At 43.0% G+C, this 22,212-nt stretch overlaps 4 protein-coding genes and 1 long non-coding RNA gene across 7 annotated transcripts; 2 read left to right on the top strand and 3 right to left on the bottom strand.

The window, feature by feature from the left end:
- Positions 1 to 60: 60 nt before the first annotated feature.
- gucy1a1 (guanylate cyclase 1 soluble subunit alpha 1) lies at positions 61 to 8,109 on the bottom strand. Of its 2 annotated transcripts, XM_049721180.2 has the most exons (8): positions 7,675 to 8,109; positions 7,492 to 7,547; positions 6,795 to 6,874; positions 5,580 to 6,292; positions 2,995 to 3,480; positions 2,020 to 2,163; positions 1,783 to 1,937; positions 61 to 1,627 (listed from the first exon to the last, which is right to left on the bottom strand). In XM_049721180.2, the coding sequence occupies exons 1-8, from the start codon at positions 7,903 to 7,905 to the stop codon at positions 1,489 to 1,491; spliced, it is 2,004 nt and encodes a 667-aa protein (XP_049577137.1). In that variant the 5' UTR covers positions 7,906 to 8,109; the 3' UTR covers positions 61 to 1,488. The 2 variants fall into 2 exon arrangements, with proteins under 2 accessions (XP_049577137.1, XP_068506811.1); XM_068650710.1 differs by lacking the exons at positions 7,492 to 7,547; positions 7,675 to 8,109 and having other exon boundaries at positions 5,580 to 6,312; positions 6,795 to 6,867.
- A 1,910-nt stretch (positions 8,110 to 10,019) lies between these two features.
- Positions 10,020 to 13,710, top strand: ufsp2 (ufm1-specific peptidase 2). Of its 2 annotated transcripts, none has more exons than XM_049721186.1 (12): positions 10,020 to 10,142; positions 10,308 to 10,395; positions 10,496 to 10,679; positions 10,748 to 10,814; positions 11,044 to 11,198; positions 11,295 to 11,487; positions 11,614 to 11,760; positions 11,823 to 11,987; positions 12,319 to 12,443; positions 12,516 to 12,592; positions 12,719 to 12,843; positions 12,922 to 13,710. In XM_049721186.1, the coding sequence occupies exons 1-12, from the start codon at positions 10,140 to 10,142 to the stop codon at positions 13,006 to 13,008; spliced, it is 1,416 nt and encodes a 471-aa protein (XP_049577143.1). In that variant the 5' UTR covers positions 10,020 to 10,139; the 3' UTR covers positions 13,009 to 13,710. The 2 variants fall into 2 exon arrangements, with proteins under 2 accessions (XP_049577143.1, XP_049577144.1); XM_049721187.1 differs by having other exon boundaries at positions 10,479 to 10,679.
- LOC137840312 (uncharacterized) lies at positions 13,312 to 14,566 on the bottom strand. The gene is made up of 2 exons (XR_011086868.1): positions 14,307 to 14,566; positions 13,312 to 14,203 (listed from the first exon to the last, which is right to left on the bottom strand). It is a non-coding gene; the product is annotated as an uncharacterized lncRNA (long non-coding RNA).
- Positions 14,567 to 14,766: 200 nt separating this feature from the next.
- On the top strand, positions 14,767 to 17,429 carry cfap97 (cilia and flagella associated protein 97). Its single transcript, XM_049721199.2, has 4 exons — positions 14,767 to 15,420; positions 15,660 to 15,931; positions 16,690 to 16,834; positions 16,965 to 17,429. The coding sequence occupies exons 1-4, from the start codon at positions 14,913 to 14,915 to the stop codon at positions 17,087 to 17,089; spliced, it is 1,050 nt and encodes a 349-aa protein (XP_049577156.1). The 5' UTR covers positions 14,767 to 14,912; the 3' UTR covers positions 17,090 to 17,429.
- A 20-nt stretch (positions 17,430 to 17,449) lies between these two features.
- Positions 17,450 to 19,749, bottom strand: slc25a4 (solute carrier family 25 member 4). Its single transcript, XM_049721204.2, has 4 exons — positions 19,562 to 19,749; positions 18,174 to 18,660; positions 17,972 to 18,112; positions 17,450 to 17,867 (listed from the first exon to the last, which is right to left on the bottom strand). Exons 1-4 carry the CDS (start codon positions 19,670 to 19,672, stop codon positions 17,710 to 17,712), a joined length of 897 nt encoding a protein of 298 aa, XP_049577161.1. The 5' UTR covers positions 19,673 to 19,749; the 3' UTR covers positions 17,450 to 17,709.
- Between the last annotated feature and the right edge of the window lie 2,463 nt (positions 19,750 to 22,212).

Genomic DNA, 22,212 nt, shown 5'->3' with positions numbered 1-22,212 from the left:
AATGATTCAAGTAAGCGTATTGGTGTTTATGGTGCAAAATATACGCTTCGGACACCCAGGTTCATTTGATCTTATATTTATTGCACTCTTGTTTGTACTACAGTAACAATTAAAGCACATCCTTATGAGTGATCGAAGGACATTCATTGTATTTCTGTTTTTGTATGCTCTTTGTGCTATGAAACAATGTAATAAATAGAGTATAAACATGTGTACAGTGAAAACAGTAAAAATACTTTACTAGGAAACTGCAGTACTGGAATGTATAATGAATGTATTTCAAATATATACTTTGATGGAAGAATTTGTGGCTTGCATTCATATTGGAAGAAACAAAAGTGATCCTCTTTATTAACAACAAAATGTGCTATCCTGCTTTCATAAGGCACCTAAGTCTGCTCTGTGAAACTTAATTCTAGATAGTGGAAACCTGTAAAAATCTTTCCTTGCAGATTTGCAGTTTAGTGTTCTTTTTGAATTTTCCTGCCCAGTTCAAGGTGCAAGCAGGAAGACAGAAAATTACAAAAGGGGGAAAATGTCGCTTACATATTCACTGGAAAAATATCTATGGAATTTCTTTCCCATCCAAACAAAATATTTGATCATTCTAACCCAAAAAGCAGTTGGAATCTATGTTATCAAACGATGTCGCTAATCCTATTTGGCAGCATTCATTTGTATATTGAAATATTTAAGGAATAATAATAATAAAAGTGCCTTAAATTTGGGTTTGAATAATCATTAACAGTTTTAGAACTGATTAATCCTGCAGTGAGTGTTTGAACAGATGGATAATAGGACCATCTAGCAATATCAAGCTACTTATTGCATTGTTGGGGTTGTGTGAAATTGCTACTATGACCTTTACACAACATCGCTTGTAATGTGGAACCTCTTAAATTGAAATGCCAAAAATTGGTACAATTTAAACTAGATTACACACACACACTGAAAAACAATCTATTCCTTGAAAGTTAACCAAAACTTAAAGTTGCAAATATCACATGTGATGTTACACTCCATAAGTTTTAGTTTTATGTGTCAATGGTTAACTTTGATGTTCATTGCCTGCGTAATACAGTAAATAACAATTTTATGGTGTCAACAGTGTGAACCTGGAATGAGTTGACTTGACATTATTCACCATGGGAAAATTAGTTTTCCAATGACAACAACTTGGAAGTAAACCAGTGTCACGGTCACGGCGCAGATGATGTCAAACATTGAGAATTCCACAGTGTATAATATTTTAAATTGTCTCTGTGAAGTTGGGAGTGAATTGATGGTTGGGGTGGATTTATAACTCTCAAATGGGAACTGTGATGTACGTACTCGGTGGGACCGTCAATCATTTGTGGGAATTAGCCATCAGCTGTATTTTGAAATGACCGCAAGCGAGACAAACACTTAGCGACATCAATATCTGGACAACTCTAATATAGAAGCACTGAGGTGGAGCTTCAGGAGCTTCTCTGCAGCAGCTGGACTTCATTTCCGAGTCACTTGTGAAGTTTTGAAGGAAGCTTCTAAAAAGTAACAAACACCAGGAATGTCCTCTGGGAAGTTGGCCGGAAGCTCCTGCCTGCTCCTGGGAATGAAAACAAACTCTGGACGCTCCATCAGCAACCTAGGATGAAGTGTACACAAATAAAACATGAATCAATGTGGCTGGACATCCGAGGAAACACAGTGCTCCTCTTAATTTTCAGTTTCCTGCCTAGTACATGTGTTCTTTCCGTTGGGGAAAGGATGAAATTGGACATTGTCATAAAAACCTGTCACCTGTGCGTCGTTGGACTGATGTTGATTTTGCGAGGTTGGCTGCACGATTCAAACTTGTTGGCCAGGGTGACGTTATTTCCAAAAAGACAATAACGGGGCATTTTTACTCCGACTACACCGGCTAGCACTGATCCGGTGTGCAGCCCGATACGCATCTGAAAAACAATGACATAAATCCGACATGTGTCTACTCGATTTTTATTCCCACTTTTGAACTATATCCATCTGGTCTGTTACCTGTATTTGTTCTCCAGTTGGAGTCTTGACTTCATCAGAAAGCTCCATCATCTTTAAGGCCATCAATGCAATCTGGGCCGCATGGTTGTCACTCTCCTTATGTAGGCCACCAGCAACACAATAAGCATCCCCAATGGTCTCCACCTGGACGTAGCACAGTAAAATAGCATTAATAGTCTTCTGACAAGTCCATCTATCACTTGGGTTGAACCCCCCTCTCAACAAAAAAAACATCTACGCTTATCTTCTGCATCCTCGTCATTAACTGCCCTTAGGACCTAAGGGCTTAGATCTTTCCGAAATATTCAGTCATTTCTTTGATGCGAGACATTCGACATTTTCTTAATAAAAGAAAAAAAAGAATATTTTAAAAATAATTTAAAATATTTCTATTTATTTATTTATTTAGATTTTTAAAAATTTTATTTTACTTTATTTTACTTATAATATTTTTTAAATATTGCCGTTAAAAGTACCTGAAATGTGGCAACACCTGGACACCTCAGTCTTTCACTCATCTGCGTCTCTATGTAAATGTCACGAAAGAATTGATAATATGCAATAGTGTCATTAATCCAAAAGAAATGATCAACAAAATGACAAGTGCGATGAAGTGGAAGGCAGTCTGTCTGAGTACCGAAAGCCGGCAGCCATAAAATTTCAATTCTACTTCATCCTTTGCCGTCTTAAAGTTGTCGTCTTCTTTCATGTAACTAGAGAGCACTCGACAACTATGTGACACAGACAAAGTGGAACTATTTTTAGACACGAACGTGGAATGGAACAGAGTCCTGAAGGAGCTTCCTCGCATCTTTACGATGTATTTGTCAAGCATGCGGCTATATCTTCTGTTAAGGCTTCGCTGACATGTTGTTTATAAGAACCAGCTTTTGGCCAGGCCTCGCCGATGCCCGAAACACACACACAGCGTCAGTCTTCAGGTATTCAGGTAAATCTGAACTGAAGTTTACTTACCTTGTAAACATCAAGCTCCCCGCAATAATGGTCGAACCTGGTGTACAGCTCGTTGAGCATGGTGATCACTTGCATCGGCGTGCACAGCGAGCAAACAGCCGTGAAGCCCACCAAGTCGGAAAACAGCAGGGTGACCCGCTCAAAATTCTTAGCTTGGACCGTCTGGCCTTGCCACAATTGCTGCGCTACGGTACCAGGAAAGATGGAGAAAAGAAGGTCCACTGTCTTTTTCTTCTCTTCCTCAAGCGCCCGGTGGGCCTGCTCCAATGCCGCTTTGGCTTTCCCGAGACGTTTCTTCAAGCCGTCCTGGGCTTTGGCTTGCTCTCCGACCAGAACCACGTCACGTAGTGCGTTGTGAATGGGGATGTCGGACAGGTAGAGCCCGCGCCCCGTTAGCTCCTCCAGCTTATCCACACACGGCGAACCCAGGAACAAGATCACGTTGGACTCGGAAACGTAGATCATTTGGCCCTTGAGGTCCATGAGCTGCAAAGACAAATCTTTAAGTTCTCCAGTAAGGATTGGTAGTGTATTTAGTTTACTTTAAGAAAGACTGATTTTTCATTCCAATGTCCTTAGGACAACATCACTCACAAATCAATAAACTATATTAGGACACACTGTATGACTAAGAACACAAAGTATTGGCAACTCTACAGTGTGCAACTGCGTCAGCCATGCCAGAGTAGATTATTTATTTATATTGCAGTGGAATGCTATTTCTAAACATGACAAATGCCATCCAACCAAAGTCCGCTTTGGTTTTGACTTGAATTTCTCGTATCGTCAGTGCAATACACACAGGTTAGCTTAAAAACGTTTTAAAAAAAATGGCCAAATTAAACAGTGTGAAATGGACTTAGATTGCTTTTCATTGTATTCATTAATCAGTGATGTTCTTACTATATAAATTGAAGGGGAAACTTTTCAACAAGTGGGAAAGTAAATGCTAGCATCCGCTAAACTGACCTTAGCTACCTGTTGAAAATGTTTAAAATGGTGGCTGGTAGACAGCTGACACCTTGATCATCTTGGTTGAAAAATCATTTAAAACTCACTTGTTCTTGCTTCAACCAAGACATTAATATTTGGAACCGAGACTTCTATCCAGTCTGCTTTTAGTTTTACTGTCATTCGAAAAGAATTGTGGAGGTGGCTAGCTAGCAATAAAAAAGGCTCCTTTGATGGCTAAATTTAAAAAGCAAGTCTTCAAAAAAGGCAAAAGCCAGACTGGACTGAAAAGGACATCTTCTTCTTGCTTTGAGGTCTTTTCATCGGGGAAATTAAAGCCCTCGCGTGGGACAAATAAGACCAAAAGACTGTAATAAAAATGCTAAATTTGCCACAATGCTACAAATAGCTCTACTATAATCGGCACATTAGCTCGTGTGTCTTGTCTCTACGATCAATCTATCCTTAAAAAGTTATGACTTTGTTGTTTTGACTATTTCTAAACTGTCTTCATTTTCTTTTATTCCCATCCTTTTGGGACATGAAAGTACATACTGAACCGAACTGAAGTTGTAAAACGTTGACAGGAATCAAACGATGGATTAAGGCCGAACTTTGCCTGGGTGCTTTAGTTCTCACGCTGGAACAGATTCAACGTAAGATACGATGGAACATGATGGACCTCTCATCGCAGCTCAAAGTCAGGGGTTAGAATAATGGCGTGCTAAAAAAAAAAGGCTATTCTTACTTATATTTAGTATCAGCTTTTTCCGCTTGACTTGTGACAGATGACATCAAATAAAAAGTCAAACAGGTGCTTGTAGATGATCTTCAACATAATTTGTTTTGGACGTAGATACATGGGAAAATGTTAGAGCCAAAAATGAGCTGTGATTAAGACTCATACCGTAACTCTCTGGTGGAAAGACGTACAAATGCTGGTCATCACCCGTGACGTAAACAGACTTACGAGTAAAGGTCAATGGATGCACGAAAGTATCAGAGCAGTGATGTTTACACCGTGTTAACAAGCCTGAGTATAACCGTTTGGAATGACATGCTTTTATATACCCGATTAGCAAATAAATAAAAATAATTAACAAGTAATGAACCCTCAGATACCAAGAGGCTTAGAACTGCCTATAGATTCCACAAGATGGCGCCAAATATGACAAAATTGTAAACTCCCCCACCTATAGAAACAGAGTTGTCACCAGCTGTCAATTGTTCTTTTATTTCCTTTTTTGCCGCAGGACCAAATTTTATTGCTGCTAGACCAATGGACTACTTTTCTACCGGACTTTGAAAAATGAATATAGACAATTAATATTGGGAGGGGATTCAGTTGTTCTTGTTTTTTCTCGCTGTAAGGGGAGTCTAGCCTCTGTGAATAGTGAAGCATTAATGTATTGACGACTTGGTTCTTGTCATGGCGACCAGTTGCACCCGTCCATAAATAGCACCAGGCTCACTGAGCCTTTGATGGAGAAAAGGAGGATGACATTTGCTTGTGATCTCGGCTGGTGGGAGGATGTTGATCTCCACCTTGGGCTGAATGGTGCCATTAATAACCTCGCCTGAAACCAACCAACCAACCAACCAACCGACTGACACAGTTCTGATCCTGGACATACCTTTACTGTGTTGTCCGCTCCGGAGACCCCTTGCTTGATCCGAAGGACAAACTGGGTGTTGAGCATGGTCAGGATGCCTTGAAAGGTACATTTGATTTGAGGGCACACGATGGAGAAGTGTTCTTGGAAAGTCAAAGTCCGCCTGAGACTGTCCTTCCTGCTCAGTCTCTTCCTGAGCCCATGTCCTATTTGAACCAGAACCAGGTCTTGGTCCAGGATAAAATGGAAGGGGAAGATAGTGGAAAACAGAGAGGTAGGAAGGGTCCCGGCTGAGCTCGCCCGCAGAGGACTGGGGCTCAGGTTTTTATCCCCCTTGACCACCACAGTGTATAGAAGACTGTGCTGCGGGTTGGATTGAAGGATGCTGTCTTTGGCGCTGGGCGGGTCCATCAGCACATCCACGGTGGTGTGATAGAGCAAACGGGCGGCTGCCTTGATGACCCCAGGGAAGAAGAGCTCGGTAGTGGGGTGAGGGTTGAAGAAGTAGACAGTAAGCAGACCCGGATCTTTGTCTATGCACAGCACGGATGCTTGATTTAAACAATCCCCTCCATCAACTCGGTGCACGCTGCTTTGCTTCAGGAGCACGTTGAAGCTGTTGAGGAAGTCGTGAAGCGCGCCCCCCACCACCCGTAAAATGTGACCGTCCTCCTCGTAGCACATTTGGAAGAGCTCCTCGCCGAGGGACACTCTCAAGGCTTCAATCGGAATGGCTGCAGGATACAAGCAGGGACTATGAGAAGTTGTAAATATACCGTACAAAAGTGAGTAGATCTTTGCCTCAATGTACGGAGTATACAGCTTGTCAAATCACGATCTAAATTTACTATTCCCTCAAAATAACAACAAACAGTACTTGTACTCAGGCGCCCCTAGTGTTCAGACTGAGACACAACAGTCAAATAAGCCAGAGCTTGAATTCAGAACAAGATGACAAATCTATGTTCCTCTAAAACAATTCATTTATTGTCTCTTTTACTAATTAAACTGCAGACATACTTGACATATTTGTTTTCATTTTGTGAACTTTATTAAATGGCATGGGGTATAAAAATGACCTGTATCAGGATAGATGGTTTTCTCAAGATCACACAGTACTATAATATAGTATCACGTTAGTATTTAATTGGAATGCCATAGCTAACATGTACAAACCAGGAAACGCTTTCACAATTGACAGGTAGCGTGCGTTATAAGTGTCCAATTTGCGGTTACCTGTTTTGGTTGAGTAAGTGTTCATCATCTTCATTAAATGTTCCGGTTCTTCTCTGCAGTCTGTGCAACAAACTGCAATGCTGCAAACACAAAGATTAGGTTACAACAAAGGACTACAAATCAGAGTTCACACGTAGAGCTGCTAAGAACTGTTATACAAATGCATTTCAAGACAATATTATCATAAGACAAAAATATTGTATGAACAATATAGGATCTTATTGACGGTAAACAAATCCTGCTTTTTCTAAACAACTAAATTTTCTTTCTCTATGATATATATTATCCAAAGATGTACATTATAAAATGAATCCACAGCTGTTTCTTTTGTAGGTGAAAAAAGCAAGATGTCAAATTTGAGGATGAATTCAAAAACTAGGCTGTTCATAAAAATAGGCCTAATGAATGAATTTTAATTTAACATATTAATCCCACAATAATGTAAGTACTTGTTTGAATCAATTAAATCTATAAAAAAATCAATATGGCTGACTGAGAAATTAAACCCATGCTTTAAAAAAAGGAATATTGTTTTTTTTGTTGATGATGATTAATGATTATTATTAATTACATATGGATTTTATGAAACTGAACTGGCTCCTGATGTTCCCCACCCTTAAGTGTCTGAGTAGCTCTCATTGAAATGACAACTATAGCCAATACCTTGGTGGAAGTTCTGCCTAATATAAAATATTACCTTTCCGGTTCTCTTTGTTTCATCATACTTTGGAGGGCAGCGTGCAGCCTCTGGAACTGCAAAGTTAAAGTGAGAGACGTCTTTAATTAGGAGGGGGTGAGGGGCGGATAAAATCCTAAAATGGCAGCCAAATTTTTATTTCTTAAAAAAGAAATCTTCTATTGCGCGCACGCTCGCACTCACCTGAGGACACGCCAGTTTGCGAATGCTCTCTCCGAGGGTATGCAGGTTCACTTTGGCTCTGGTGCCCCTCTGTGCTGGTTCGTGCGCGCTCCTCCTGCCGCGCGCTGCCGAGCTCTCCCCGGTATCTCCACGCTGCTGCTCTTCTTCCTTCTCCTGCTGTTGATGCTGGTCGCTTTTGGAGAAAGGACACTCTCCGGTTATCTTCAGCTCCTTCAGCCTGGCGCAGAACATCTTCACTGGTGCTATGATGTCCTCACCACACAGGCACTGAGCTCATTGTGCATGCAAACAGACGCGCCAGAATGCCATCTTCTGGTGCGCGCATCTTATTTTGGTGTTTGCATCCTTTTCATCGCTAAATCTTCAACCAAGACGTGATGCGATGTTCTTCTGCACTCAGCTTCTTTGGACTGATGGTGGAACAGAGCGATAAGCGCCTGGGAGGGGAGGGGTAGGGGGGGTAAGGAGAGGGGGGGGGGGGGGGGGGGTAGCCAGAGAGCTGCAGGCCAATCCATGCTCAAGCACGGCTGATGGAGCTGAGCGACCTATCAGCAAGGAGACGTTATTTCCAGACGACTTCTCACATGCAATAGATTTTTTTTCTCTCTTCACTTTATATGTATTTGGCTGCATGGTAGACGAGTGGGTGGCATGCCCGCCTCACTGTACTAATATCCTGGTTCCAATTCTCAGCTCCATGTGTGGAGTTTGCATGTTCTCCCCATGCTTGTGTGGGTTGTTTCTGGGCTTAAACATTTTGACACAGCTTGACTTGAGAAGTTGTTGCTAGTTCATTCTTTTCTCCCTGTGGTATCATTAGTCAAATATTAATTTAACATCCATCTATCAGGAATTCTCAAGCTGAAAAATGACGCAAATACTTCACGTGTTCACCATGTATACATTCATCTGGCCAAGAGTCATCCCACACAAGCAAAAAGATATATATGCTTATAGTTCATATCTTCTCGCTAGATGTGTATGTGTGCCTTTCGTTTCCAGCACACAACGTGAGCCATATATAGTGCACAGATCCTGTTTACAAAACGCAGCAAAGATAGCAACGGCCCTGTTGCAAATCAAGGTCGACATGGTGAGATTTTACCAGAGATAAACAGCAATAGATTACTGCTTGAACTGCATGGGGTCAATGCCAAGGAAAACTCGTTCCAAATAGATTGTGATATTATTATGGGTTGCTTCTTAAGACATATTTTTAATAAATGCTACTCGGTGTTATTTTGAGACTTTGTATGACATGAGGCAAATGTTGTCAAACTAAATATTACTAAATATAATGGCCTTCACATCAATGAAATATGTTCACTTGAAGAAATAAATGCAATACTCGAAATAGATATGTCATTTTTTTCCCTCAAGACAACAATTTATGTTACGCACTGCATAGCAGCTTTAAAGTTTTTTTATAGAACAAAGTTTATCTTCTATCCCACTAGCTAATTACTAATGCTAACACCACATGTATCCGTCTGCTTATACATGAAGTATATAATCCTCGTTTTCAGCAAAAGAGAAGCTATTTAAACACAAAAGGCGCAGCAACAAATGAATGACAGAAATCACAGCTATACAGGTGTATTTCAGTCATATTTAATCTTATACTCTGCAAGATGAGACGAGCCATATATATATCTGTCTTAAACTGCCCCCATGTGGTCAAAGTGGGTACACTTGATGCAATTTGTGAAAAGCCCTTTTTATATTACGTTTTAATACAAACTTGTACTAAATACAAATTTCTGTCTATTTAATGATGGTGTGTTTATTCCGTATAAATGTAAATGAAATGAGAAGTTTTTGCTGTGAGCTCCCATTTGTACATGCAGTGCCCACTCAATCTGCCAGCTCTTGCATGCAGGCATTGCTAGGCTGTCGCCCCAGGCAAAGCACGAAGAAACACATTCAAGCTTTTCTGTTACAGTGAAAAACGTCATTGCATTGGTGTTCCATTGCAAATTGACTCATGTCAACGCAAAAAAAAAAAGACGATGTTTTCCCATGTTGCATATGAAGGGCAGAAGGGGCACTGATGCTGGAATAATTATCGTGCGCCTCACTCCATGACCCACCAGTAGAACCACGCATGCGTAGATGTTAGTTACATTTGATGACGCTGTATAATATATGACAGCTTGGGAGAAATTCATACTTCAGTATCGCTCTTTAGCATTATGTAACAAATAAAATGTATGCAATCCCGTTTTGTTCTGGTGTTGTATTTTTTGTAAAACGTGTAACTTATAACGACGATATTTACATTTATTTTTAAAAGTCTTATGTTGTTTCACAAAATTACGAGTTACACTGAATGCAACAGCAGTGGGAGGGGATATTGTGGGCCAATCAGCTGTCGCGGAAAGATACACGTCAAAAATTGTAAAACAGACATGGCAGCCTCATGTGAATAACTATCCCGATTTTTTTATCTACCATAAAAAAACACCATGGTGGGTATGACAACGATTTAAAAGCACATTTGTAACTGTATTAATATTAGTCTAGGTTTGTCACGTTGAAAACCGTCAATTGCATACGACGTTGTCGCTAGTTGTCCACGTATGGTGAATATAAAACTTCCCTGCCAGCTGCTCATTTATTTTGTACTATTTCAGATTGAAGATCCAATTAATGTCGAGCCAGGAGAATTTCTCCGTGCGAGAGGACATCTGGAGCTCAAATGTCTCCTGGACAGCACCGATGGTATAATGAAATGTTTTTAAACATAGGGTCGATATCTCTTCGGGTGCATTCTCCTCTGAATTAATACGCGAGTTTCTGTAAAGTTCATTTCTTTTTTCAGTGACGCTCATGCATAAATGCATCTCAAGAACATTTGAGAACTTACGTTCTCAGGTGAAGTCAGAATCTTGCATCCTTCGAGTCCAGGATAGCCCAGTTATAATCTGGCCAAACAAGCACGTTCACGTGACCCCGAAAGAAATAACTGCAAACACACCGTGTGACGATCTACATAAATGGATACAGTAAGTTATTTTTCTTCTTCTTTTACACCTGTTCCATTTGTTTTCATTTGATTTGACTTGCGTTTCAGCATCGATGAACAAGAGTTGGTTGGCAAAAGGTCAGCAAAGAAGAAGGGCAAAAAGAGCTCGGCAGCCGTATGTGAACATTTTGTATTTTGTCATTTTTTCCCCCTGTTATATTAGAAAGATGAATACATAGATTACATGACATTCAACTTTTTTATACCTCACAATTACAAGAAAAAAAAGTAAAGATTGCATTGAACCAGTAGTGCGTAAGCCCTAATTAAATAGAGAGAAAAAACTATACAGAATATACCCATACATGTGTATATTTTCATCACATAATCACTTTGGTATTTAGAGAGTGATCAGCCTAAACCTCATGATGGAAGTGACAAAGCCAGGTCCCCTCCCGGCACCTGTTCTCTGCAAAACCATCCAGAAGTCCCACTTCCTGTCTACGACTCTTCCAATGGACTGCGTTGTCCACATATGCTCCACCGACACCATCAAAGAGTAACCGTCACAATTAAAATGATATATACATTTGTTTTTTTGTTCCAGCTAAGGCTGAAACTTTGATTGGAAACTCTCCGTCATCTCATTGTGCAGTGCCTGTGAGCGCCTGCTGGAGGCGCTAATACATCAGCTGGATGAGATGAAGCGAGAGATGCTGCGCCACATGAAGGGAACAAAGCTATTGGTCCCAGAGCCTTTCCACTTTCTGCTTCCAGAACCCAAAGGACTGGTGACAACAATCTATCCTGCTGGGGTGCCTGACAGTCAACTCGAGAACCAGCGTAAGGTGCGTACGTAAATGACAGCGGCGCAGTGACACGATATCCAGGTTACCTTTTGGAATTTAGTTTTGTGTATCATCAATCACGCCATCTTTTAGTCTAAACTTTTTTTTGTGCTCTCAATTTTACAGGAGCTGCATGCGCGCTTTAAGCTGCCAGAGGACAAACCCTATTTTAGAAGAGCCAACGCTTATCACTTCCCCAACGAACCCTACAAAGATGGTTACCTCCGAAACCCTCACCTGGCTCTCACGCATCCCACCTTGGACGATGGAAAGGTCAAGCTATTTGCTCCGATGCGTTCTGGAATGGGAGTTTTGATGATTTATGCGTGTTTCAGGCATACTTGGTGCAAGGCCTGTACAGTTACCACCACTACATGCAGGACCGCATGGACGACAACGGCTGGGGCTGCGCTTATCGCTCTCTGCAGACCATCTGCTCCTGGTTCCAGCAGCAAGGCTACGTAGAGCGGACTGTCCCCACTCACAAGGAAATCCAACAGGTAGTTGGCACGAATGGGACCATTTTTCCTTATCATCAGCTTATTGGCTAGGCTACAGCGCCAGTTTTTGAGGGTGTGTACACTTGTGCAACTACATCGTTGCAGTCATGTCTACGTCGAGGCAGCTTTTTGGGTTGTTATCTTTTTTTTGTTTCAGTCGCACGGGTTTGTTTGGCTCGATGCAATTTCAGGATCATTTGCCGCCATTTTGGGACTGTATTGCAATACGACTCGTACACTCGTCACAGGCTTAAATTCGCCACGACTGTAGCTGCAATTAAAATGGTATCAAACCATCATCAACTTCCATTTCTGTACATGTTACTTTTAGGCGTTGGTGGATGTCGGTGACAAACAAGGGTCCTTTGTCGGGTCTCGTCAGTGGATTGGATCTTTCGAGGTTCACGCTGTCCTCAGCCAACTACTCGGGGTTACATCCAAGATTTTATTCGTGAGGTTTGTCTGCTTTGCTCCCTGTCTGATGGTTTCATGTTTATAGATTTATGGAACGATGAACACTTATTTCAGCCAGGGATCTGATATGGCTTCCAAAGGCAGAGAGCTGGCAAATCATTTTCTCTCTGAGGGAACTCCAGTGATGATTGGTAAGTTTGACGTTTAAAAAGTACTACTTTATGAGCTTTGATAGTGCCGGCTTATTCAAGTAGGGTTAGGCATAAAAGAAAAGAAAAAAAAGATGCGGGATGGTAAAAATTCTCTGTCTTTTGCAGGTGGGGGGGTCTTGGCTCACACCATTCTAGGCGTCGCTTGGAGCGAGACCACTGGGCAGATTCGCTTCCTCATACTGGATCCTCATTATACAGGCGCAGAGGACTTGCAGGTCATCACAGAGAAGGTGGACCTCAAAATTACTCGGTGTGGCTCCGCGTCTTCATGACGGACTTTCAGAACTTTTGTTTCGTCTCTCCCCCAGGGTTGGTGTGGCTGGAAAGGACCTGAGTTTTGGGATCAAACGGCATATTATAATATGTGTCTCCCCCAGAGGCCCAAAGCAATCTAATGTACGGCCATGTCGACTCACTACCAGTGCTTTGTCATGTAAATCCTATGACTGCCACCGCCAGGCACAAGTCTGTGTGTTTGTCCAATAAATCAGCATCTCATTTGGTGAACTATGTTAGGCAATGACACTCCACGACCAGGGGGCTCCAGGGAAAATCTTGCCTAGGGTACCAAATTACTCAGAGCCGCCAGTGCCCATCTACACATTTCAGTTAACCTGCACGCTTTGTCACTTTGTTCTGTCAAACGGTGCGAGTACGTACACTAAGTACACACTTGCGTGGGGTGGGAAGCCAGGCTCATGCAGGTGCTTCAAATAGTTAAGAGTTCAAAAAGTTAAGTCTTTTTTTTTTTTAGGTAACCGGCAATGGCATTTTGTAGCGGTACTAAAAAAATGAGGCAGAAAAAGCCAGCGCCAGGCAGCCCGCCCGCCCGCCAGCCAGCCATTGATTGGTCTCTGCATGCATTCTCTGACCATTGATTTGCCACTGTACATTTTGCCATTGAATTGCCACCGTAGGCGCATTTAGTCGTTGATTAAGCTTACATTTGCTGCCACTGTAGGCGCATTTAGTTAGTTGGTAAGTTTTGGCGCATTTAGTCATGGATTAAGCTCATGCATGGAGTTAGATTTGCTTTTCCTTTGATTTGCTGCTCGATTGTTCTTTTCCCCCTATCTTCAATAAAGTCGTCAATTTTTGTTTTGAATGAGCTCATTCACAAACGGCGGCTACATTTAGGGCTTGAATGACGATCATTGCGTCAGCTGAGTGTTGAACACACTTGCTCCATCCACCAACGATGAAATGGTGCTGGTGGTGGTTTTCTCTTGCAAGTCCTGTTACTGTTTGTGGCCAGTGCAGTTTTCTCTCACAAAACTAACGTAATAACCAAGACAACAATTGACAATGGCTGAATGAATATTCAGAAATGAAGAGGGCAAATAGCACGTAACTGTCTTTCCTCAAATGTGTACTGGGTGATACTTTGCCCTCTTCTGCTGGCGGACACGACACCAGAATGCAAGTGTGCCATGCAGGGGCAAGAAGGGCGGAGCGGTCAAATTGAAAGTCCAAGGCACAGTTTCTGACCCTGATCCGGATGTCGCGCGGCATAAGGATAATGACCTTCCAAACTTACTAGTGACAACACTAAGTACTGGTGCCAAGGACATCGCACTGGAGCTCCTGAACCTGGTAGAAAACGATTAAAAAAAATAATAATTGCTAGTGCATCATAGTCTGGAGTAATGTTTGTTGTGGCAATTAGGATAGAGCCGAGATGTTGGTCCGTTACCTTTCTTCTCCTTGGGCCACTCTTTTGAATGGAAGGATTCCAGGGGCAGGTTTGTGGGTGGCTTGAGGCGAACATTTTTGAGGAATGTTTACATGTATTGGCTGATATTTTTGCGGAAAGGAGCTGATATATTACACCTAAAAAAAATGTAGACCACGGCCCGTTTTTACGATGTTCATGTACCAACTCGATCGCGAAACGATGACGCCAGTCGCTCGTGACATCTAGTGGACAAAATGTTGAATTGCATAAATACGTCATCTCCGTCATGGGCTGACATAAACCTTTAAATCCGCTGGACATCAACACGTAAGGTCTTTGAACGGTGTCATAGCGAGCTGTCATCAGTATGCGGCTTTGATTAAACCAGTTGTGTCACTTCTTTATCACATTCGTAAGAGCGATGACGCGATGATTAAATCAGAGATCGAGCTCCCTTCGAGGCTGCTTAGGCCTAGCTCGGAGTTTGAAATGTGTATCCAAGAGGCACAAATCTGGCAACCGCGACCCATGACAACCGTTGCCAGGAAGTGACGTCAGCCAGCGTACTTTTGTCGCTCTTCTTCCTGATTTTAAACGCCGCGCTCCAGTCTCACCCGTACGGCCATGTACAATCCAAGTGACTTGGAGGGTGACGTCGACCACTCCTTTTTTGACAGCGATCGCGACGATGACAGAGACCGGGGTAAACGAGGCAGGAGCGAAGACAATGGCGCGGAAGAGAGCGTTCCCAGTGGTTCCTTCGATGCCTTAGAGGACGGGGACAGCGACTGCAGCACGGAAGGCACCCGTCGCGCACCCGTGGGCTCGCGCTCGGCATCGGAAGTCACCAGCGAGCGGTCCTCCCGAGCCAGAACACTGCCGAGTTCTCACAACCTCTCGAGCCGCTACAGCTCGCCGGGAGCCTCGAGGAGGAGTGGCCGAGCACCGTCCGCTGGCGTCCCCAGCAGGGCGTCCAACAGGTTGTCCCGGGCTGAAGGGTCGGACTACACGCAGAGGGGCAGCCCGGCCTCCTCACCTTTCAGGGATAGCAGCGCCAAGGGGAAGCGGCGAGAGAGTGTGACGCCGACCCGAGCCAGCAGCATCCTCCGTCCAGAGGGAACCTTGAATGCAGGTGGAGTGCAACTGTCGATGTGACAGCTGACTAGTACATCGTTACAGGGGCGTAGCTAAATATTTTCAGTGGGGTGCACACTGGCCAGGGTGACACAGTTCTTCAGCAAATATATTGAAAAAGCACCAAATAAATAGCTGTACAGCGTAAATGACAAAGCACAGAAATGTAATGAAAGAAAATGATATAAAAGATAACCGAGTGACCTCATTTGACGAGGATGTATAATTATGTTTCAGACACGGACTCCTTTGCCAGTGGAAGTCTCATAGAGGACAACCTCATCCTTCACTGCAGAGGACGGCCATGCAGGAAGAACTTCACCTTCAACAACAACGAGGTGCAACGCATCGACCACGAGAATCAGCGACTCCTGCGGGTGCTCTCCCGCATCTCCTTAGCGCCCGGTGCCATCGTAAACCAGTTCACCCGCAAGAACACCACCCCGCTCATCCCTCACAGCTCTGTCAACCGCCTGCGTGAGCAGAAACGCATCGAGAAGGACAACCAAGTGAGTTCAGCTTTGCTCTCCCCCGAAAGTGATGGCTTTGCGGATGTAGCTGAATGGTATATTTCTGGGTACGATGCTCAAATAAGTCCACTGATGACTTGTAAGATTTAGTGGTGGTTGCTCAGCTGAGTTCTCGGAGAGTGGGTTCATTGAAAGAAGACACTTTGGACAGACGTGGACGGATGGTAGCAGCTGGGGAGGGTGGTGGCGCACCACAGCAGAACTCACTGTGACATTGTCGGAAAATCCAACCGCTGCAGTTCTTTTGCCTCTTCCCACGCTATATTGTATATATTCTTAATATGTTTTGCTCTTTGATCCATATAGCTGAAAAAACAGTGTCCTTTTGTGGTAAGCTAACGCTCACTGAATCGCTTGTTGCCGGGCAGAGTTTGTAGGGCTCTATCATAACTGCCCCATTGGCCAATGGTTTTGTTGGCTTATTCTAACCACGGCCATAAAGGGTGAGTGTTAAAAGTTAAATGGAGGTAAGCCTTTTGTTGACAGCCTCCAATCAAAAAGATGAGCCAGCCGCCATTTTGATTGTTCATACTGTGTATTGCGGTAAATAATTATAAATACATTCTCACTATTTTGAGCTGCTTTATGCTTCATTTCAATACTGTGTCTCCATGTTTGATGATTCGTCTTTTTGAGTATGCCCACTCTTTCACATCTTTGTCACTGTCTATTCCTGGAGTGTAGTAATTGAATATGTGATCACATGTTCACTCACAGTGGCTTTGCTTTCTCTGCAGGCTCTCCTGAAGAGGTTGGAGTACGTCAAACCCACGCCGGCACTCAAACGTGCCAACCTGCTGTCTGACTACCAGCGTCAAGTTCGATTCCAGGCAACTCCATGCGAAGTGTGCGACGCCGCCACCAACATACTTCCATCCAGCGGTATGACCTAACACACCAAAATGTCCGCCAAATGTTTCATGAAGCTTTTGTATGGTAGCAGCAACAAGCAGAATAGTTAAACGGAGACACATGTTTGGATGTAAAAATTCAATTTTGTCTTCGTCCACAGTGGCCGCCGGCTTGGCCTCGATACGGGGCAGCACCTCCCAGATTGGAACGCGAGTCACCTCGGCAAGCTCCAACACAGCCAGGTCTAAAGCCCTCCTCGCGGCCCGCCCACCTTTTTGTTGTTAGTCTTATATGCTGTACAGTGTGCATAAGTAGATTTTTTTTTAAAGAAATAAAACATTCAAATGACATTTTGATTAGAGATTTAAAATTGAAAAAAACCCACACTTTTGAAATTTGATAGGAAGCTAAAAGTAAATGATGCCGTATTAAAAGTCTAATTAAATTACATGTCCTAATTGTAATGCTTGGTGAATTAAATCAAATGTGAAATTATAAAATAACATTTGAATTTAAAATGTAAATACCACTTTTTCATTCGACAGTTAAGTGATGTCATATTTTCAAAACTAAAATTGTCTGAAAAATGTGTGATTAAAATGGGATTAAAAACATGTAAATGACACTATTTGTTTGACAGCAGTGTGTTATGGCACCACATGGTGAGAAACTGTAAATCTTTATTATGTCAGACGTTGGTTACACTTGGCCTTAACTTGGCACTCCCTGGCCATTTAATTAGGAACACCTCCACAATTCAATCTCAAGCATTGCATTGTGCAGGTGTACCTAATGTTGTGGTTGCAGATTTTTTTTTTTTTTTGAGTTGCTCCCACTCATGTAAAGAGCTGACTTAAGACTAGCAAGCATCCTGAAGGGTATCCATGGCGACGCACGGCGATGACCTATGTGTACTTCTTGATCTCGTCGTATAGCACCAGCACAAAAGCTCCGCCCATCCCTCTGATCACATTGGACCAAGCGCCCTTGAAGAAAGCTTTGGAACCTTCATCCTTGAGGATCTTCTTCCAGCAATCGATTGTGCCCTTGTACATGATGTCAGCTGCAAGGAGTCATTTGAAAACGGCAAAATTGATACAGCAAAATATTCCAGCCATGTTTTTCTTAGACTTGGATGGGAATAGACAGGTTTCGTGACAAGCTCACCTCCTCTGCGTCCGGACTGCATCATCATACGACGTCTGACGGTGTCGAAGGGGTACGACACAAGGCCAGCCGCGGCCGTCACCGTCTGGGCGATCATCCAGCTGACCACGATGTGTGTGTTCTTGGGATCGGGAAGCATTCCTGTTGGCGTCGGAGGATAAATGTGAATCTTGGAGATTTATTTAACTACATTTTGCCTTGCCTTTAGCTGTGTCAAAGCAGCCGAAGTAGGCGGCCCTGTAGATGATGATGCCCTGCACGGACACGTTGAAGCCCAGGTAGAGCCCCTTGAGGCCGTCCGCCTTGAAGATCTTCGTGATACAATTTCCCAGGCCAGTGAACTCCCTCTCGGCCGTGCCCTTGCCAATGTCGGCGGCCAATCGCGTCCTGGCGAAGTCCAGTGGATAGACGAAGCACAGCGAGGTGGCGCCGGCCGCGCCGCCCGACGCCAGGTTGCCGGCAAAGTAGCGCCAGAATTGTGTTTTCTGGTCCACGCCACCGAGGAAGATCTTCTTGTACTTGTCTTTGAAGGCGAAGTTGAGGGCCTGGGTGGGGAAGTATCGGATCACGTTGGCCAGGTTGCCCCTCCAGAAGGACAGAAAGCCTTGTTCCTTTGGGATCCGCACCACACAGTCCATGATGCCCTTGTACTGCATCTCAACTGTGATCTGCTTACTGGCATGCTGGACCTGCACAAAAACAGTAGTACAAGTCTTAATATTCAAATTGACAAGTAAATTGATAACAAGTATAGATTGACAACATCACTGACCTCTATTTGTAACCTTCTGTCTACGCAATGCCCGGGTGTCCCAATATTTTTGTCCACGTAGCGTCTTCCCCACTGTCACTCGAGAACGGTCTGAGTATGAAGTTACAGTTCCCGAGTTAAATTTAGCGCTTCACTTTCACTGCTTATGCTTAAGTCGGACTCTGAATTCAAGTACTAAATTTTGGCTCACTGATGGCGCAAGGCGGACTTTCAATGGTGACGCATTCATAACCGTGAGCGCCAACAATGTTGTGAATTTAAAAAAAAGTCACATATTTACACGTATGACGCACAGTTAGACGTAGATCAGGTTTTACGCACAAATCAAGATTGGACTCTGACAGCGATTCGATTTACCAACCTTGCCTGACTTATTTCGTCCGGTGATAATGAGTCACCAACTTTTACGCACACGAACGTTGGTTGATCCGTATCAGGAGCTGTTCTTGCTCCACCCACTAACTATTACGCATGACAAGATTGCCTCATTTCAGCAGTTATCACTTTATTCTTTAACGTTACCGCACGCATTACGCATTATTTCACGAGATCATTTTGACGACACGCTCATTGACGCGCATGACGCCCATACAAGCTTACGTCACCAACTTTTACGCACGGGAATAAGGCGTTCTCACGCTTACTCTTACTTTGTACTTACTCGGTACTTTTACGCATAGATTACGCACCCAAATTTGGTTGGTTGCTCCAGACTGACGCACATTTAGACGCACAAATCGAACGCATTTTGCTCTTGCGCACCACAGTGTTGCGCACTTATTTCAATATTGCGCGCTCATTTCAATATTTTTCATTACCTGCAGTAAGAGTTTGACTCTTTCGATGGGTGCCACGGCTGTTTTGGAGATTGCAGCGGCCACACCACCGGCCAAGAAGTCTTTCAGGAAACTGGTCACCGCGTCCGACATGGCTGCACGCTTCACACACACGCAGCTCCTGCAGGATACCCAATGTGGCAGGTCCAAGTGGACGATGCGCCACCCACGCGTGTCCTAATATATGAGGGGAGCTAGTGTATCGCGAGAATTAAGAGCTGATGGATCTACTCCTCGTCGAACCCGCTCACGAGGCTGAATTAATATCCGAGGTTGAAGTTCACGAGGAAGTTTAATGATGTGCGCACACACACATCGAGGGGACGTTTAAAGGACACGAGAGAGTAGAAACGATACGGTCACTTAATATGTGCAAATAATCTTCTACGTGCAAGATTTTCTCGAAAACAGTCAACACTGCATTTTCTATCTTCTTAAAAATGATCCATTTTTAAATTTACCTTATTTGGTGTGTTTCTGTGTGAGTTTTTTGAGACTTTTTATGAGATATATATATATAACCCATATTCATAAATATACTAATTACACAGTGTAGTCAATTATTAAAATTTTATTAAAAAAAACCCAACCTGCACATTCACAAAATAATCCTATACATTATTTACATGGACACGATTAAACAAAAGTTTTCCCAGAATATGATCCAAGTAATTAAAATGGAGGCTTCACTTCAATGATTAATCCTAAATGCATTTCACTGGATAACCACAAGGCGGTGCTGTTTACCAGTTCTTGAACTTCACACACCAGCCAGTTGATGGCACTGAAGAGCTTAGTGGCAACTCAAACAGCCACTTTTACTGGGCGACACATTAATAGAAATAACACAGCACTTTATTCGGCATTACCGTGGAGTAAGAAGCCCACTCCCCGAGTGGAGTCGCCCCCTCACCCCTCCTTTTGAGGTCAGAGTTGAAGCTCAGCTGGCAGACACAGAAGGTTTGCTGGGGATTGAGCGTCCCTCTCACGTGAGCTCTTCATGCAGCCGGCCTAGCAGCGGACTTGCTTGCACCTGCTTCTTCTTGCAGCTTATTCCTAAATTGATTTTTGCCCCAATTTTTTTTAACCCATTTCTTCCTCATTTATTCACCACATCAAACCAATGAAAATACAAACTTTTTAAAGTTGCCAAATCTCTACTTTTTTCAATGTTCTGATCTTAACGGATGTGTAAGCAAACATCTACAAGTTGCATTCACGTAGTCTCCAGACCAGCAGAGGGCGAGCACGTACCAAATTACGATTAATTGAGAACGTTCAGAATGCACTCCAAACCTGCAGAGGGCGATCACACAAATACAGCTAGCGGAACCAAAGAGCTCAGGAAGCGTCGTAAAAGGTGACCACAACATTCACCTGTGCCCCTCTAGGAAAAGCGAAGTGTAAAATGTTTGTAAGTAGCCCAACAAGTCTCCTCAACTGCTCTTTAAAACAAGGCACTAACAAAACTTTAGATGAATCTGAAAATGCAACAGGTAGGAAAACAAAGTTGAGTGTTGATATATTTCTAATGTCTTTATGATTGATTTTATGAAGTACATGCTAATTCTAATTGTGGATATTTTTCATTTGAATAATAATAATAATAGTCAATTAAATTTTTGAGAATAGAATAATTTATATTGATTACTTCTGTAAAAATACTAGCACGTTTGTTTTATAAAACCTGTGAATCAAGTAAAATTGTATTGGCAGTATTCTTTATATTTTTCAAGATTGTGGGGGGAAAAAAGGTTCATTGAACTGTATTTGATGTCAATTTTTTTTGGTATAATTCGAATTCATCAGGCTGTTTTCAAGTTTGGACTGAGTTGTGGTCAAGGAATACACCCAGAACTTGACAGGTACGTAAATACACACACAGTAGTATCACGGTGGTCACAGGGTGTGTGCATAATGAAGTTTTTGAGTTGGGCAAAAAAAAAAAATGTTGCTTGATAAGATCTGTCAGTTTGAGGGAGGGGATCATGGTGGGGATTTGCATTTTGAGTATGAAGAGCTGCAGGTGTCAGACAGTTCGACCCTCATCAAAATTCACTGCACAGCCACGAGTGTCCGTTCACTTACTCTGCAAAATTACGTTTTGCATTTGCCTGTGGTTAATGTGGAGAATTAAAAGTTAATCATTTTATTTGGTGTTCTTCTTTGATGCTCATATAGTTAATTGTATATTATATTTTGATCACTATTGGGCTTGTTTCGTCCTCACCGATGCTCAATCCCACGGGTCTTTGAAGACCAGCCTGTGGCCCTAAATCCAAAGGGCAGGCGGGGAGGCTGACTGGAACTGGAGCTCAGTGGAAAGGAGATTACGTATTTGATCATTTCTCTTCTCTTGGCCTCTTTCCATGTAATGCTAAAGAAGGCGTTGCGTAGGCAAGGCGTGTGTACCTTTGACACAAGTTTAAAACCTGCACCATTTGAAGGCGGTGCCACGGTCAGAGCAGCTAAGGTGCCTACATGCACACGCAACACACACACGGAAAAAAATCCCCATGACCAATCAGGAAGAGCTGGAGACATACAATCAGTGGGGGACAGATTGATGACGTACAGTGGGGGAGAGTGAAATATGAAGTTAATGAGAAACCAGGATGAAAAGAAGACTGGTC

This window comes from Syngnathus scovelli, chromosome 5 (genome assembly GCF_024217435.2).
Source record: "Syngnathus scovelli strain Florida chromosome 5, RoL_Ssco_1.2, whole genome shotgun sequence".
Classification (NCBI taxonomy): domain Eukaryota; kingdom Metazoa; phylum Chordata; class Actinopteri; order Syngnathiformes; family Syngnathidae; genus Syngnathus; species Syngnathus scovelli.
The sequence above is the reverse complement of the archived record's forward strand: the minus strand, read 5'-3'. Positions and strand labels throughout refer to the sequence as shown.

Bases quoted from the DNA above. Each gene is read 5' to 3' on its own strand.
- gucy1a1 (XM_049721180.2), bottom strand. From the start codon at position 7,905: ATGTTCTGCGCCAGGCTGAAGGAGCTGAAGATAACCGGAGAGTGTCCT. The intron at 6,875-7,491 runs GTAATATTTTAT...TTGTGTTTGCAG, and splicing joins AAACAAAGAGAACCGGAAAG to CATTGCAGTTTGTTGCACAG. The intron at 3,481-5,579 runs GTATGTCCAGGA...TTGTCTTTGCAG, and splicing joins GAGCGGACAACACAGTAAAG to CTCATGGACCTCAAGGGCCA.
- ufsp2 (XM_049721186.1), top strand. The intron at 11,761-11,822 runs GTCAAGCTATTT...TGCGTGTTTCAG, and splicing joins CCACCTTGGACGATGGAAAG to GCATACTTGGTGCAAGGCCT. The intron at 12,593-12,718 runs GTAAGTTTGACG...TGTCTTTTGCAG, and splicing joins GGGAACTCCAGTGATGATTG to GTGGGGGGGTCTTGGCTCAC.
- cfap97 (XM_049721199.2), top strand. From the start codon at position 14,913: ATGTACAATCCAAGTGACTTGGAGGGTGACGTCGACCACTCCTTTTTT. The intron at 15,421-15,659 runs GTGGAGTGCAAC...ATTATGTTTCAG, and splicing joins AGAGGGAACCTTGAATGCAG to ACACGGACTCCTTTGCCAGT. The intron at 16,835-16,964 runs GTATGACCTAAC...CTTCGTCCACAG, and splicing joins CAACATACTTCCATCCAGCG to TGGCCGCCGGCTTGGCCTCG.
- slc25a4 (XM_049721204.2), bottom strand. From the start codon at position 19,672: ATGTCGGACGCGGTGACCAGTTTCCTGAAAGACTTCTTGGCCGGTGGT. The intron at 18,113-18,173 runs GCAAGGCAAAAT...CGACGCCAACAG, and splicing joins CTGCTTTGACACAGCTAAAG to GAATGCTTCCCGATCCCAAG. The intron at 17,868-17,971 runs GTGAGCTTGTCA...GACTCCTTGCAG, and splicing joins GCAGTCCGGACGCAGAGGAG to CTGACATCATGTACAAGGGC.